General features: G+C 43.6%; 1 protein-coding gene across 39 annotated transcripts in view; it reads left to right on the forward strand.

Annotated features, from left to right (window-relative positions):
- Positions 1-16,051, forward strand: part of agla (amylo-alpha-1, 6-glucosidase, 4-alpha-glucanotransferase a) — a 27,041-nt gene continuing 10,990 nt past the window's right edge. For 37 of the 39 annotated variants that reach the window (XM_076015565.1, XM_076015564.1, XM_076015571.1 and 34 more), the window contains exons 1-14: positions 1,195-1,465; positions 3,421-3,590; positions 4,601-4,804; positions 6,384-6,565; positions 7,249-7,360; positions 8,248-8,374; positions 8,835-8,937; positions 9,912-10,009; positions 10,703-10,842; positions 11,402-11,589; positions 13,519-13,642; positions 14,848-15,011; positions 15,102-15,203; positions 15,756-15,911. In XM_076015565.1, coding sequence (XP_075871680.1) covers positions 1,239-1,465; positions 3,421-3,590; positions 4,601-4,804; positions 6,384-6,565; positions 7,249-7,360; positions 8,248-8,374; positions 8,835-8,937; positions 9,912-10,009; positions 10,703-10,842; positions 11,402-11,589; positions 13,519-13,642; positions 14,848-15,011; positions 15,102-15,203; positions 15,756-15,911 — 2,097 coding nt within the window. In that variant the 5' untranslated portion in view covers positions 1,195-1,238. Of the gene's footprint in view, positions 109-1,191; positions 1,466-3,420; positions 3,591-4,600; positions 4,805-6,383; positions 6,566-7,248; positions 7,361-8,247; positions 8,375-8,834; positions 8,938-9,911; positions 10,010-10,702; positions 10,843-11,401; positions 11,590-12,814; positions 12,939-13,518; positions 13,643-14,847; positions 15,012-15,101; positions 15,204-15,755; positions 15,912-16,051 lie in introns of those variants that run through there. The other 2 variants (XM_076015603.1, XM_076015602.1) reach the window with 2 other exon arrangements.

The following is a 16,051-nucleotide window of genomic DNA, read 5'->3' on the forward strand; positions in this document are numbered from 1 at the left end:
TCTACAGAGACTCTCCTAATATGTTGCCTCAACACCTGAAGCAGATCCGCCTCCTCATGCTCAACGACAAGGAAAACCTACAGAGGACCTTGTTCAGGCTTGAACAAGGCAAGTCCTGGAAACTGATCAAGAACAACCAACCAACGCTGCTGTGCACTTATTATTAGCCCTGTGTTTGATTTGCATAGCAGCATCACTAGCTGCGGTTCCATCACCCTTAGAACTGCACAAAACCTAAATATGGCCATAAAAACTGGCAAAACCTCTCAAATAAAGGTTTTGACACTCTATGTAGACTAGAGCCAGCTCAGGGGTCTGGTGGTAGAGTGTCCTTCCTGTCCTGAGGCTTGGAGGTTGTGGGTTCAATACCCGTCTGAGTCAAACCAAAGACTGTGGAACCCATTGCCTCCCTGCTTGGCACTCAGTGTTCGGGGTTGGGATTGGATGCAGAGGACAAATTTTTCATCCTTCTGGATGAGACAATCAGTGGGACTTTTAAAGTGTCATGGAAAGACTTTTTCCCATTGACACGCACGGGGTCACGTGACCAGTTCACTGACCAGTGAAAACCGTGCGTTATGATTGGACGGAGGAGGAGATGGAATATTTTTTCCAAGTGATTAAAGAGAAAAAATGAACAACCATTCTTGACATCAATGCACATCAAAATGCAGATTTATACGAGGAATTAGAAAGGGAAACGAGGGGGAGGGGCTTTTGAAAAGCCGTGGTCTGGCTGGACGAGATTTGACGAGAATTGCGGCTTCAAGATCGAGATCGAGATAAACGTTATTGTTATTTATTTGTTCCTTGTTCCTTGTTCCTTGTTCCTTGTTCCGGCTTCACACCATTCAATGGAAACGCCTGCAAATCGCAATTGTGCTTTGTCGAAATTTTAGAAATACCTCCTTTATTTTGGGAAAAATTGTCACGCAGTTGCAGCGACTCGTCTGCTGATTTCAGTGCAGCAGCAGCAGCAACAGGTTTTGTTAAAGGGACAAGTGTACCTTCTGACATTTACAGCACACTGAACCCGAGAGGGATTCCGAGGGCTGGCTGTTTAACAGCACTATATATAGCTGGCTGTGTCACGGTCCGCACCCGTCCATCAGGAAGTCTGACATTTTTTTTTGGGGGGGGGGTATTCTTACTATGAGTTGCTATTCTCTCCCAGCAGAGCTGCCGGCCAGGCACAAAGCGTTGGGATTTCACCATGAAATAACACCGTCGGCCCAACCATGTTTGTTTGGCCAGGTTTCGAGCTCCAGTTCCGCCTCGGGCCCAGCCTGCAGGGCAAGAAGGTTCACGTGCACACCAACTACCCGCTTGAAGGGCAGCCGTTCAACAGGAACAAGTTCTACGCTCTGGCGTGGAGCAACCCCACGGGGAAGGAGGACGACTCGGACAAGTTCTGCTCCTTGGACCTGAAGATAGCCGGGTCCTACGAGTACTACTTTGGATATGGGTAAGGAGTCAGCGCTGAGTAATTGTGATCTATGCTAGCAGTCAAAAGGTTGGACACATGCTTCTGATGTCATGGCTTTTTCCTTCATTTTCATGACTGTTGACATTGCAGATTGTCACTCAAGGCATCAACACTACGAACGAACACATATGGAACAAAAAAGTGTGAAATGACTGAAACAAGTTTTATATTTGAGATGATCTGGAATCACCACCCTTCATATAAAATGTATAGAACACAACATGTTTAGGTATTTAACTTTTCTTTTGCCACATTAATCCACATCTCTTGGTCATGTAGTGTGTAGTGTGTATCTACAGTGTAGACAGTAGTCAAGATAGAGAAGAAACGGGTGTGTCCACACTGTTGACTGCTAGTCTATGCCCTTTTTTAATGAGAATGTGCCACTTTTTACAGTGTATTAATTACAGATCAATAGCTGATTAATCAGCTTTTCACACATATTTCCCCCTCAAAAATAAAACACACAAGTCCACGAGGAACACTGCACTAAGTGTGTACGCAGTTCTAAATACTGCTGAGCGCAGCAATGTGATGTGTTCTGCAAAATGGATCAGTCGGCACCAAACGTCAGTCTCCAATCAGTCGCCCCTTTGAAATGATGCTAACCATTGGGAAAAGTCAAGCCAGGAGAATTTGCTTGTAATCCCCACCCCTTGTTTTAAAAAGTAAAGCGTGTAACTGTGAAATTGGGAATATGGCGGTTTGTTCTCTGGGAGCGCCACAGCCAGAATGTTACCAGAGTCACATTTCAAACATGCTTGCAATCCGAGGCCGGGAGCCTGACTGTGGCTCCACCGCCAGAGACAATCGTTGGCCGCTCAGACCAACACAGGAGCAGCGATGGCGGCAACTAAACCTTTCTGTTGGCTTTAAGGCAGGACTGTCAAACACAGGTGTCCAACGATCATAGCCTTAAACAGAGTTGGACGCCTATGATTTAAAGACTAAAAGCCTTGCAGATGCTGAGCATTACTGGGAGGAATATAGCAGTAAGTCCAGGAGTATTCCAGATTGGAAACACAATTTAGGAGGTGGGCTTGGTTGTGTTACATTCTTTCTATTGTTTTATTACACAATCGTATACTTGTGCTCATATACTTCACCTGACGTACTATAATGACCTGAAGAGTGTCGTTCTTTTCCGCTTAGCAACAATGAGATTGTATTTAGTGGAGGTTAGTAGCAGTGTTGCAGTCCTGGAGGTGGGTCCTGGTCTCCAGGAGGCATTTTCACTGGGTCTGGTTTCAGTGTGGGACTGGACGGACTCGGGGGTTTTGATCCAGACCAGTGGAGACTCAGCCAACACTGTAATAACACGATAATAACAGAGAATAATCCAGCTGCTGCTGTTTTTCTCTCTGTTGGTGACACCCAGAGTGACACCCTGCACCCTTATTCCCAGTTCAGTGATTATTTTAATTTTATGAAGCAAAGTTGTTTGAAAATGGTTCAGAATAGTTGGCTTTTGCTGTTATTTTTCTTTGATGTATTCAGTCTTGGTCTGGTCTCCATCTCGATGCTCTCTGGTCTTGATAAGGTCTTGGTCTGGTCTCCATCTCGATGCTCTCTGGTCTTGATAAGGTCTTGGTCTGATCTTGGTCTCGATGCTCTCTGGTCTTGATAAGGTCTTGGTCTGGTCTTGGTCTCGATGCTCTCTGGTCTTGATAAGGTCTTGGTCTGGTCTCCATCTCGATGCTCTCTGGTCTTGATAAGGTCTTGGTCTGGTCTCCATCTCGATGCTCTCTGGTCTTGATAAGGTCTTGGTCTGGTCTTGGTCTCGATGCTCTCTGGTCTTGATCAGGTCTTGGTCTGGTCTTGGTCTCGATGCTCTCTGGTCTTGATCAGGTCTTGGTCTGGGTCGGTGCCGTCTGGACTACAACTCTAGTCGGGAGTGATGAACATCCTCCCCTCTGTCATGTTTTCCTCCCCAGAGACTCGGAGCAGATGGGCAGAGGCTACATTGTGGTGGACCCGGTCCTTCGCGTCGGAGCGGACAACCACGTCCTCCCGTTGGACTGCATCACCATCCAGACGTACCTGTCCAAGTGTCTGGGACACCTGGAGGACTGGCCAGACAGACTCAGAGTGGCTAAAGAAGCCGGTAGGTGGTGCGGCAGTGGCTACCTTACTGGCACTGACATCTACAGACACTGTCTGTAGATTGTAAAATAATGACAACTTGAGAACTTCACACTGCAGGCATTTGAAAGCCAAATTATTAGATCATTATTGAATGAATTAATACATTTATTTGGAACGTGTACAAAATATGTAACCAATTTTACATACAAGAAACATAACTAAACACTGCACATGGTTGGAAAAAGCAGGAGGAAGAAGTAAAAAACTTCTTTTTTTTAAATTTCCTGCCCCTTGTAACTATTCATCAGTTTGTAGCAAAATATTTCTACACAGATATCCATGTAAATACATAATATATGAACACCCATATAAATATATATTAAAACATATAATTATAAAAAATAAAAACATACCACATACATATCCTTATGAATATAAATATAACACAATATTACATAATATAACATGTTATAGTATAATATATATGCACATACTACGCAGATATCCATATAAATACATAAGATATACACATACATACTACATAACTATCCTTGTGTGTATATATATATATATATACCATATACTAAGCTAACTGCAATATAACTATCAACACTGTTCTATGTATAGATTTATAGATTATTCCTCTTATTAATGTTGTAGTATTGTTATTACTATTATGGTATGTACCTGTTGCAGTCAGCTGACTCATTCCCTTGAGCTGTGCACTGGGCTGATAGTACTCGGCTCAGTCGGCTTAAATACCAGACTTCCCTGAAGGTTGCTGGTGCTCGACTATGAGAAGCATCCTGAGGGATGAGGACAACCACACGACTTTTATTGTACTGCGACTTCTATTCATGTATTTATGTGCAGTGTGTTCAGCTTCCAGCAATATAAAAATCATCAATCAAGCCAAATTCTGCACACTGGACCTTTAAAGCCTCATAGGACCAGCTATGCCATCCACCACTATTATCAAACACCATGATGTCATCACTGAGAGCCTCTATGTGGCCATTTCCATCCCAGGATACAACATGATCCACTTCACGCCGCTGCAGACCCTAGGAGAGTCCAGGTCCTGTTACTCCTTGGCCGACCAGCTCACCTTTAACCCAGAGTTCAGTCCTGAGGGGAAGAGCTGCTCCTGGCCCGACGTGGCCGCCCTGGTGGAGAAGCTGAGGGCCGAGTGGAACATGCTGTGTATCACAGACGTGGTGTACAACCACACAGGTGAGTGAGTGCCCCCCCCCCCCACGTCGTCACTGACGCTGAAGCGGTGCTGATGAGTCTGTCCCTCACCCTGCACCCCCGTGTTCCTTATCCCAGCCAGAGTTACCTTGCTCTGTGTCCAGGGTGTTGACACTGTTCCCCAGGTTGGAACTGGTTCCAACCAGTTGGCAGTCACTGGTGTGTTGTCCTCAAACTGGGCCAGTAAGAATGCAACAATGAGGAGAGTGAAGTGGACAACAACTGGTATTTAGTGAAAACTCTTACTCCAGACAGAACAGAGGACCTTTTCATATGGAGCCAAACACTGTGCAATAAATAACTTCATATTGCACACATTTCCAAAGCAAAACTCATTGAAATTAATAAAAATGTAAATCGAAATCGTGTGCCCCTTTTTAATTTGCAGCCTTCTCATTTAAATTTCCACAGTAAACTTTTTCCACCGGCTGATATACAATACATTTCAAAATAAAATAACAACACGTCCTTCAACGAACCTCCTGCCCTGATTGCCCTACCAACATAGCAGCACAGCATTCTGGGACTTGTCGTCTTAACGGTTACATGTGCTGTGTAACACCAGTGGGCCAACATGCTCCAGCAGTGATCTTTGTATTGGCCTCGCGGGCCGAATACAATGCTACTGTTCCCCCTACGCTGTTGTAGAGCTTTTGCTGAGTCTGATCTGGCTGTCATGGTTTCTTCCGAAATTAGAATTTTCTGAGACCAAACGTTTAGAACACGCAGCAGCTCTGTGCCAGTAACTCAGTGACGATGCAATATTTCAAAAGATAGCTCTTGAAAATGAGTTTCTGGTTTTGGCTCCTTCACTTCATTGAGGGCAATGCAGTGCAGTGCAGCCGAGGTAGAATGACTCAGCAGGTTTGTGTTGCAGCACCTGTCTGCTCTCATCCCACATGCCGCCTCTTGCGGAAAAGGTCAATAAAGGTCAATAAAGGTCACCCAAAGGTTAAAGATTGAATGAGGCAAAGATTTTTTGACCACCGGTGAATCTGCTTTTAGTTCTTTGTAAAATGTGGAACTAATAATGAAAATAAACTTGATTAATTCTATTTTTTTATGACTGATAAGAGACATGACATGACTGTTGTGTGTGTGTGGTTCCTCAGGGATGACCTACAGGACCATGGTGGTGGAAAGGTTGCGGTGGTTGGGGATGGAAATAGAAGGATGGGAGAGGCTGGTGGCGGGGGGGGGGGGGGGGGGGGGTTGGTCATTCCCCAGTGCTTCCACTAGGGCAGGGAGAACTGTACTGGAATATAGACCCTCTGGACTTTTATTATTGTATTGGACTTGTATGTTTTGTTCCCCCCAAAAAAGTCACCAATAACAAAACACAGCCTGCAACTTGCTCCACAAAAGCTTTGAATTACACGTTTGTTTCTTCATTTGAATGTCTTTGACCTCTAGTCATATAGTTTTGCAGATGTTTGAGTGAATCAAACCCTCTTGTGTATGCAGTCTGTAGCCCCACCTGTCGGCTCCGGCGCCGATAGAGAGAAGAGGAGTGGACGATGGTTCCTCTGATTCTGTGTTTTCCTCTCTCTCTTCCCTGCAGCTGCCAACAGTGCCTGGATCAGGCAGCACCCCGAGTGCGGCTACAACCTGGTCAACTCTCCTCACCTCAGACCAGCCTGGGTCCTAGACAGAGCCATCTGGCATTTAACCACCAGGGTGGCAGAGGGTCGCTATAAGGAAAAAGGTCTTCCTGTGGACATCACCAATGAGAGCCATCTGAATGTGAGACACGAGTGTGAGATAAGGTTCTTCTGAAGAGGCAGTTGGACTGAATACCCCCCCCCCCCCCAACCACTAACCCAACAGAACAATGCAGTAACTTGATTTGACTTTTTTTTAACAAACATTAACAAGTGTTGCCATATAAGGAGGAGGCCACTGTGATGGCACCAACCGACACCAAGACCTGGTCAAGACCAGCGAGCATCGAGATCCAGTCCAGACCAAGACGTTGTATAACAAAGAAAAATAACAACAAAACAGACAATAGAAAAACAATCAACCAATGAACCAGGAATAAGGGGGCAGGGCGTCGCTCTGGGTGTCACCAACAGCAGCAGCTGGATTCCTTTCTGTTATTATCGTGTTATTACAATGTTGGCTGAGTCTCCACTGGTCTGGATCAAAAATTCTGAGTCAGCCCAGTCCCAGACCGAGACCAGACCCGGTAAAAAATACCCCAGAGTCTGAGACGAAACCCGGACCTTTAAACAGCGGTCTGGAGACCAGGACCAACCCCCTGGACTACAACACTAGCAGCTGTAATAGTGCAAATCCAGAGGATGGGGACTCAGCATTATAAAAGCTTCACCAGCGGGTGACTGATGGGGTTCCCCTGGCTTGTTGAGGAGGGGACCGTGGCGTGATGGTCTGGTGACGCCTCCTTGCTGTGCTCTGTGTTTCAGGCCATCAGGAGCGTGATGTGGCAGGACTTGTTCCCGCAGGTCAAACTGTGGGAGTTCTTCCAGGTCAATGTGGAGAGCACCGTGGAGCACTTCAGAGGCCTGCTGCAGAACGGTGTGTGTGACACACACACACACACACAGTGTTCCAATAGCCGTGCCAACCATTGTCATAGGTGGCGGCAGCAGCAGCAGCAGCAGCAGCAGCAGCAGCAGCAGCAGCAGCAGCTTCACACACTGGCCCGTTGGCAGGGGTGCACAACTGTATTGTATTGTTTGCTTTGGTCATAGAAATATAGAATTAGATAGATAGATAGATAGATAGATAGAATTAGATAGATGGATATAGGTGATATAGATATAAACATGGATGATATAGATATAGAGATAGATATAGACTTACATGGATAGATGGATATAGATATAGACATAGATAGATATAGACTTAGATGGATAGATAGAACTAGATAGATAGATATAGATATAGAAGTAGATAGATTTAGTTGTATTTAGATATAGACATAGATGGATAGATAGATAGATAGATAGGTGGACAGATATAATTAGATAGATGAATATAGATATAGACATAGGTGATATAGATATAGATATATAGATAGATATAGATATACACATAGATATATAGATAGATAGATAGATAGATAGATAGATAGATAGATAGATGTATTTTATTGATCACAAATTGGGAAACTACACTGTTGCAGCACTAAAACAACGGTACAAAAAATAAACTACACAGTAGTTACAGTAGTTCCAAGAACATTTCAATGCATCTATGTACAACAAACAGCCAAAGCAGGAGTGCAGGAGACAGTCGGACTGCAGAAGCAGGGATAAGCAAGGTTCTCTAAACCATGAGTGCAGTGTGAGCCATTGAGTCCATCAGATGTTGGCTGGTCTCATTTTGTTGATGTTTTCAATGGTTGTTACGACAGTCTTATTAATCACATGAGCTGCGTGTTCTTTTCATCTGCGTGTCAGGCACCAAGCCAGACAGCAGCAAAACCGGAGGGAAGAAAGGCGTGAAGATAATCCAGGACCCGCAGTATCGCCGCTATGGTTGCACAGTGGACATGGACTTTGCCCTGGAGACCTTTAGACCACACAGGTCAGTGGCAGAAACCCCAGCAACATTCTGCAGTTATAACAAAGATCAATACTGTCTTTTCAAATGTTGCATTTCAATCATTTGGGAACGTTGTTGATGTTTTTTTTAATAATGTGCAGTAGATGTTAACATGCTCCTTCTGACCTTTGGACTTGTCCAGCTCATGCAGATGAAAAGCACAGCAGAACTCTAGAGACTGTCTCGGGCAACTCTCAAGAAGTCACTCACACATTACAATTTGACATGATCACATCTAGAGAGAAAGTTTGATGTTGAAGAGAGGCAGTGCAGCATTGTATTTGTTGAAAAAGTGAAGCCAACAGCGAGGGTCGAGATTCTCCTTCATATAACAGCGCATTCTTACAAGCAGGAGTAGCAGTGCGGCTTCAGCGCAGTCACGTCGGTCATGGTGTCTTGAAGGGCCTCAGGACGCTGTGGTGTTGTCTCTCCCTCCGTGCAGTTCCTCTCCACAGCACGTAGAGGAGTGCTGCGGCTGGATGAGGGCCAAGCTCAACGACCTGAACAAGGAGCAGCACCACATCGTACATCAGCACCAGGAGCAGGTGAGCTTCACTCTCACCAAACGCCAAGCTGGCTCCCTGCTGAACGGTACCTGCACCTCTCAGTGGAGCTCTGTCTGAGATGAATGGAGAGGATGGATGATAGATAGATAGAGATAAACACAGAGATAGATATAAACATAGAGATAGACATAGACATAGACATAGAGATAGAGATAGATAGATAGAGATAAACATAGAGATAGATAGATAGATAGAGATAAACACAGAGATAGATATAAACATAGAGATAGACATAGAGATAGAGATAGACATAGAGATAGATAGATATAGATAAACATAGAGATAGATAGATAGATAGATAGAGATAAACACAGAGATAGATATAAACATAGAGATAGACATAGACATATAGACAGATAGATAGATAGAGATAAACATAGAGATAGATAGATAGATAGATAGAGATAAACACAGAGATAGATATAAACATAGAGATAGACATAGACATAGACATAGACATGGAGATAGAGATAGATAGATATAGATAAACATAGAGATAGATAGATAGATAGAGATAAACACAGAGATAGATATAAACATAGAGATAGACATAGACATAGAGATAGATAGATATAGATAAACATAGAGATAGATAGAGAGAGAGAGATAAACATAGAGATAGACATAGAGCTAGATATAAACATAGAGATAGAGATGGATATAGAGATAGACAGAGCTAGATATAAACGTAGAGATAGATATAGACATAGAGATAGATAGATATAGATAAACATAGAGCTAGATAGATATAGATAGACATAGATAGATAGACTTAGAGATAGATAGATATATACCTAGAGATAGATAGATAGATAGACATAGATAGATATAGACATGGATATAGACATAGACCTAGATGGATAGATTCATAGATCTCTATAAATAGATATCTACAGATAGAACTTTTTTTCATTCCCTATGGCAAATCCAACCGTCTGTCTTCTTTCCTCAAGGCTGTCAGCTGCATTGTTGCAAACGTGGTGTACGAGCGTCTGGCAGATCACGGCCCTAAGCTCGGCCCCGTGACCACGAAGAACCCAATGGTCACCAGGTAATAAATATAGCCAAGGCAGAACCAGTGTTCAAAGAGGGACGACCAATGCATGAGGAGTAGGTTTAACAAAATAGAAAGTGAGGGGTGAACGTTTCCTGCGTTCATTTTTATAGTTTCACCTGCCCAGTATGACATTACTAAATAGATAGAGAGATAGTGAGATAGATATAGAGACATAGAGGTTGATATAGATAGGTATAGGTAAAAAGATAAATACTATTGTTCCAGGTACTACCACCGAAGATTACAAACCAGACAGATGGATGTATAGATATAGAAAGATAGATGGATGGATGGATATAGTTGGATATAATTAGATAGATGGATATACAGTATATGTCTGGATATATTCCACATTCCCAGTATTTATTGATGGCAGGGTATAGAATTCTCCAAACTGAAAAACCAGCCATTTCTTAATGGTGAACATGTGTTTTCTGAGCTGCACCAACCAGCGCCAGGACACCAGAACACACAGACATTGTTGCACTTCAGTTCTGTTTATTTGGATTGGACCATAAATGTAAATCCGTTGATGCATTGCACCAGGATTACTAAGACTGAGTCAGTGTTAAATTAAAACACCTGAGCTGCGTTTCCATGAGCCCTAGAATTGCTCATGGATGATGTGAGAGTGAAGTTGCGTGAGAAAGGAGGGTGTCAGTATTATTTCTCCCCTTCTGCCCACAGGTATTTCACCTTCCCGTACCAGGACATGACTCTGGAGCAGGAGATGCAGTTGTTGGAACAGCCTGACAAGATGTGCCACTTCCTGGCTCACAACGGCTGGGTGATGGGTGACGATCCACTGCGGAACTTTGCTGAGCCCGGTAAATATCTTTTTTTTTTTTTTTTTTAAGATGTGCCGAACCATAAAGCAAAACCAATAGGGGGCGTTAGAGGGTCCGATTGCTGTGTGTGGACACAACAGAGGAAAAATCACCCAACCAAAGAAAGACCATTTAAATCAAGCACATAGAATATAGAATATAGAATATAATATATAGAACGGCTTTATTAATCCCACAGGGGGGAAATTTGCATAGCAACCGCAATGTTAGAGTGTAAAAAAGATGGAAAATGATATTATAGAAAAAAGAAAAAAGGCAATAAAAAACAAAAATAAAATATTGTAGGGTATAGAAGGAAAAAAACAAAGACATTTACATCTTCTGAACAGTTGGATTTACAGCTGTCTGTATATTGACGTATAACTACGTCTCCATTGCACCTTTATGGAAAATGCAAAGCGGTTTGGAGGATGCCCCTGAATCCCCTCATATCCCCCGAACACTTCATTTATTGCATCTGAAAATATGTCACGTGTCTGCTAGAATGTAAGAGTGTTCTGAAGCGTGACTGGGTGCCGGCTGTTTGCGCCGCCTACAGGCTCTAACGTGTACGTGCGGCGAGAGCTGATCTGCTGGGGCGACAGCGTGAAGCTGCGCTACGGCCAGGGCCCGGAGGACTGCCCCTACCTGTGGGCCCACATGAAGAAGTACTCTGAGATCACAGCGCAGCACTTCCACGGAGTCCGACTGGACAACTGCCACTCCACACCGCTTCATGTGGCCGAGGTATCGACGTTCATGCACTGCGTGGAAACAGAGATGACAAGATTTCCAATTCCAAGGACAAACTTTCATTTGATTTGGCTTGATTTTGAACACCAAAAGATAGAAAAAAAGAAAAAAAAATACAGCAATTTACAAAAAAACCCAATACAAACGTGTTCAAAAAGGAGTGGGAAGAAGTTAAAACTTATTAAATCCCACCCCTTTTCCCCGCACCCAGGTGTCCGACAACATTCCTCCTCTTTCAAAGAGTAATAAATGGAAAAAATACATCTATTAATAATACTGGTAATGATAGAGATAATATAATAGTAATCACCTCAATTATAATAATTTGAATAACTAAATAATAATAATAATAATAATAATAATAATAATAATAATAATAATAATAATAATAATAATAACAATAATTGATTCCTTTCAAATATATACCTAAATGCAACTATATTTCTAGAAAAGAACAAAGAAAAGGACCAAACAATATTAACACAAAATTTTGCTTTAAACTGATCTATGTTTATACATTTTTTTTAACTCAGATTCTCTTCAATCTTGATTTAAAAAAAAAAAAATTTATGGCAGAGCTGGCAAGAGCATCGTGCTCCTCTATTAACAGTCACACAAGAGTTGTTGATTTGCCATTTATTTCTGAACATGTCATCATTTTTTTCACTGCTCCTTTGAGATCTGTTTTCCTCCACCTGAATCATCTCCAGCTGAGAACAGCTGACGCTGAATGTGGTGGTTGGTAGTCAGTGACTCTACATGTTGGAACCTGATCCTGGTTCCTGCCTGCACACCCGGTTGCTGGCAGTTGGTGCTGGTCATGACATACTGTACAGTGACACAGTGAAGAAGTGATTGCATTTCAGACTGCGTTCTGCAGGGCAGGCTTGCACATACATCTCTCGTGTGGCAACATTAGTGGATGACGCAAGTGGGTGTGTCAGAATGGCCCGGGAAGCCATGGAGGAAGTGCATCCACTCTGCAACAGCTGTTACACGACTGGCACATCAGCCACCACCTTCTCAGAAGGTCGACGGTCCAAAGAAACCAGACAAAAAAAGTGAAATCATTTATTTATAATAGTCTCTTTTATGACTTTAAGCAGTATTATAATTTCTGGCCCCCCGGGCCGTAGTTTGCCCACGCCTGGTTCTACATGCTTGTGATGAGTGAGAGCGAAGCTGAGTGTTGCCCTGTCCTCTGTGCTGTGTGCTCCAGGCCATGCTGGATGCAGCCCGGGCAGTCAGACCCAACCTGTACGTCATCGCTGAGCTCTTTACAGGCAGCGAGCTCATAGACAATGTCTTTGTGAACCGGCTGGGGATTAGCAGCCTGGTTCGAGGTGTGTACTCTGACAATCTGTGCATCATCCGTTCATTTGTTTTTCAAAATAAAACCAAAGCCAAGTCCGTCGGGAAGACGATTTGTTATCGTTTTTTCATTTCGGTTGTCGAAACAGATATTGGAAAAACCAGCGGCTACTTTATTATTATTTTTTTTTTACTTTGGTTTTATTTTGAAAAACCAATGAAGGAATGATGCATGGATTCCTGAGGCATGAACTGACTTTGTGTTTTCTGTTGTCTCCTCTCTTTGCCCTCCCCCCATCCCCTCCCCCGCTGCATCCGTGGTTGCATGTTGCGGCCACGCCCACTAACTGGCTGCATCCTTCCTCACTTTACTTTCTCTCCTCCTCCTCTTCCTCCTCCTCTTTCTCCTCTTCCTCATCCTCTTCCTCCTCCTCCTCCTCCTCTTCCTTCTGCTCCTCCTCCTCCTCTTCCTCCTTTTCCTCCTCCTCCTCTTCCTCCTCTTCCTCCTGCCCCTCCTCCTCTTCCTCCTCCTCCATCCTACTGTCCAAACTCTCCTCTCTGGCCAATGCTTGTGTGGTGTGGTGGTGCTGCCCTGCTGTGGCTGTGGCCCAGTTCATGCTGAACGTGGCCAGAGAGATTCGCCCTAACCTGTATGTGGTGGCTGAGCTCTTCACCGGCAGCGAGGAGCTGGACAATGTCTTCGTCACCAAACTAGGGATCACGTCGCTCATACGAGGTACCGTCAACCCTTCACACCCTCAGAGTCCACATGTTGATGCAGGACCCTTGGAACTAATCAAGCACCACCACTAGTGGCGCCCAGTCTCAGCTCTGCTGTGAGCTGCTGGTCCAGGAACCACTGAAGATTACTAACAGAGTAGATGGATGGATGGATATAATTAGATAGATAGATGGATGGATAGATAGATAGATAGATAGATACTAGATAGATACTAGATAGATACTAGATAGATGGATGGAGAGATAGATGGATAGATACTGTACGTAGATGATGGATGGATAAAATTCGATAGATAGATAGATAGATACTAGATAGATGGATAGATAGATAGATGGATACATTGATAGATGGATACATGGATGGATAGATAGATAGAGAGATAGATAGATAGATAGATAGATACTAGATGGATGGATGGATAGATAGATGGATACATTGATAGATGGATACATGGATGGATAGATAGATAGATACTAGACAGATACTAGATAGATGGATGGATAGATAGATGGATGGATAAATAGATGGAGAGATAGATAGATAGATACTAGATAGATGGATGGATGGATAGATGGATGGATACATGGATGGATAGATAGATAGATACTAGATAGATACTAGATAGATGGATACATGGATAGATGGATGGATAGATAGATGGAGAGATAGATAGATAGATACTAGATAGATGGATGGATTGATAGATAGATGGATGGATAGATAGATGGATACATGGATGGATGGATAGATAGATGGATAGATAGATAGATGAAACTGCAGTGTTGCAGCACTAAAACTAAAACAGAAAATAAACTATACAGTAATTACAGTATTAGGAGCAGAGCAGAGAGCTCAGCAGGGGCTCAGAAGGTGGGAAAGTGTCCTAAAGAAGGTAATTATATATGGAATGTTTCAGTCAGTGACTCCAAAATCTGAGATTTGATTCCAACAAACGACAGACACTCCGCTACACAAAGACACACACCTGGACGGGTGGTCACCAGTGACATCTGTTTACGCCCTGGTCGTCCAGTTGCGTGTAGCATTGGAACATATGGAGCCAAACGCCTGCAGCTGCTCTGCCTGTGTGTGTGTGTGTGTGTGTGTGTGTGTGTGTGAGGTGACGTGTGGCTCGGCGCTGCACTGGACTGCGTGCCGGGCCTGGGTTGTCCTGCCTCTCACGGACTCCCTGTGTGCAGAGGCCATGTCGGCGGGCGACAGCCACGAGGAAGGCCGTCTGGTGCACCGCTACGGGGGCGAGCCGGTCGGAGCGTTCGTCCAGCCCAGTCTCCGCCCACTGATGCCCTCCATCGCACACGCCATGTTCCTGGATGTGACCCATGACAACGAGTGCCCCATACAGGTGGGGTCCGGGAATGACGACGCAAGGGAACACATTTTCTTTTGACCGATGATTTTGATTTCCTCTGAATTTCGTGTGTTTCAAACACAGCTGCGCTCAGCTCTGGACTCCCTGCCGAGCTCTGCCATGGTCTCCATGGCCTGCTGTGCCACCGGGTCCACCAGAGGATACGATGAGATGGTGCCACACCAGGTCAGCCATCAACACACACACACACACACACACACACACACACACACACACACACACACACACACACTCGCGTATGTAAATATATGCATACATATATATGTATATATACATACATATACATATACGTTTACACACACACATATGTATATAAATATATGTTTATATACATATATACACATACACACACATATATATAACATATACATATATATGTTTACACACACATACATGCATATGTACAGTATATACATCTATGTATAAATATATGTATGCATATACACATATATACATACACACATGTATATGTATAAAAATATACATATATAAGTTTACACACGCATACGTATATGTATATACATTTATGTATGTATATTTGTATACATATGTAATACATTTACTTATACACATACAGTATATATGTATAAAATATGTGCATATATATATATATGCACACACAAAGCTATATACAGTAGTAGTATACAGTGTGAGTCCTGCTTGTCTGCGTCACCTGTGTGTGTGTGTGTGTGTGTGTGTGTGTGTGGCGGTGTGCAGATCTCGGTGGTGAAGGAGGAGCGTCTCTATCCCAAGTGGAACCCTGCAGCCGTGCCCAGCTCCCTGGGGGAGGTGGGCCCTCGGTCTGGCATCATCGCTGGGAAACTGGCTCTCAACAAGCTGCACCAGGAGCTGGCGGCCATGGGATTCATACAGGTAGCATGATGAGCGTCTGTCCAGTATACAGTGTTCATATCCAAGAGTGTGAAAGCCTGTTTCCTGTACTTTTGCAGCTTGTATGATGTATGAGGTGAAAGTGCTGCAAGGGGCGAGGGGGGAATTCACGTCTTTTCCTT

This window comes from Nelusetta ayraudi, unplaced genomic scaffold (assembly GCF_046127955.1).
Source record: "Nelusetta ayraudi isolate G7.1 ecotype Tasmania unplaced genomic scaffold, CSIRO-AGI_Nayr_v1 ptg000190l, whole genome shotgun sequence".
Lineage (NCBI taxonomy): Eukaryota > Metazoa > Chordata > Actinopteri > Tetraodontiformes > Monacanthidae > Nelusetta > Nelusetta ayraudi.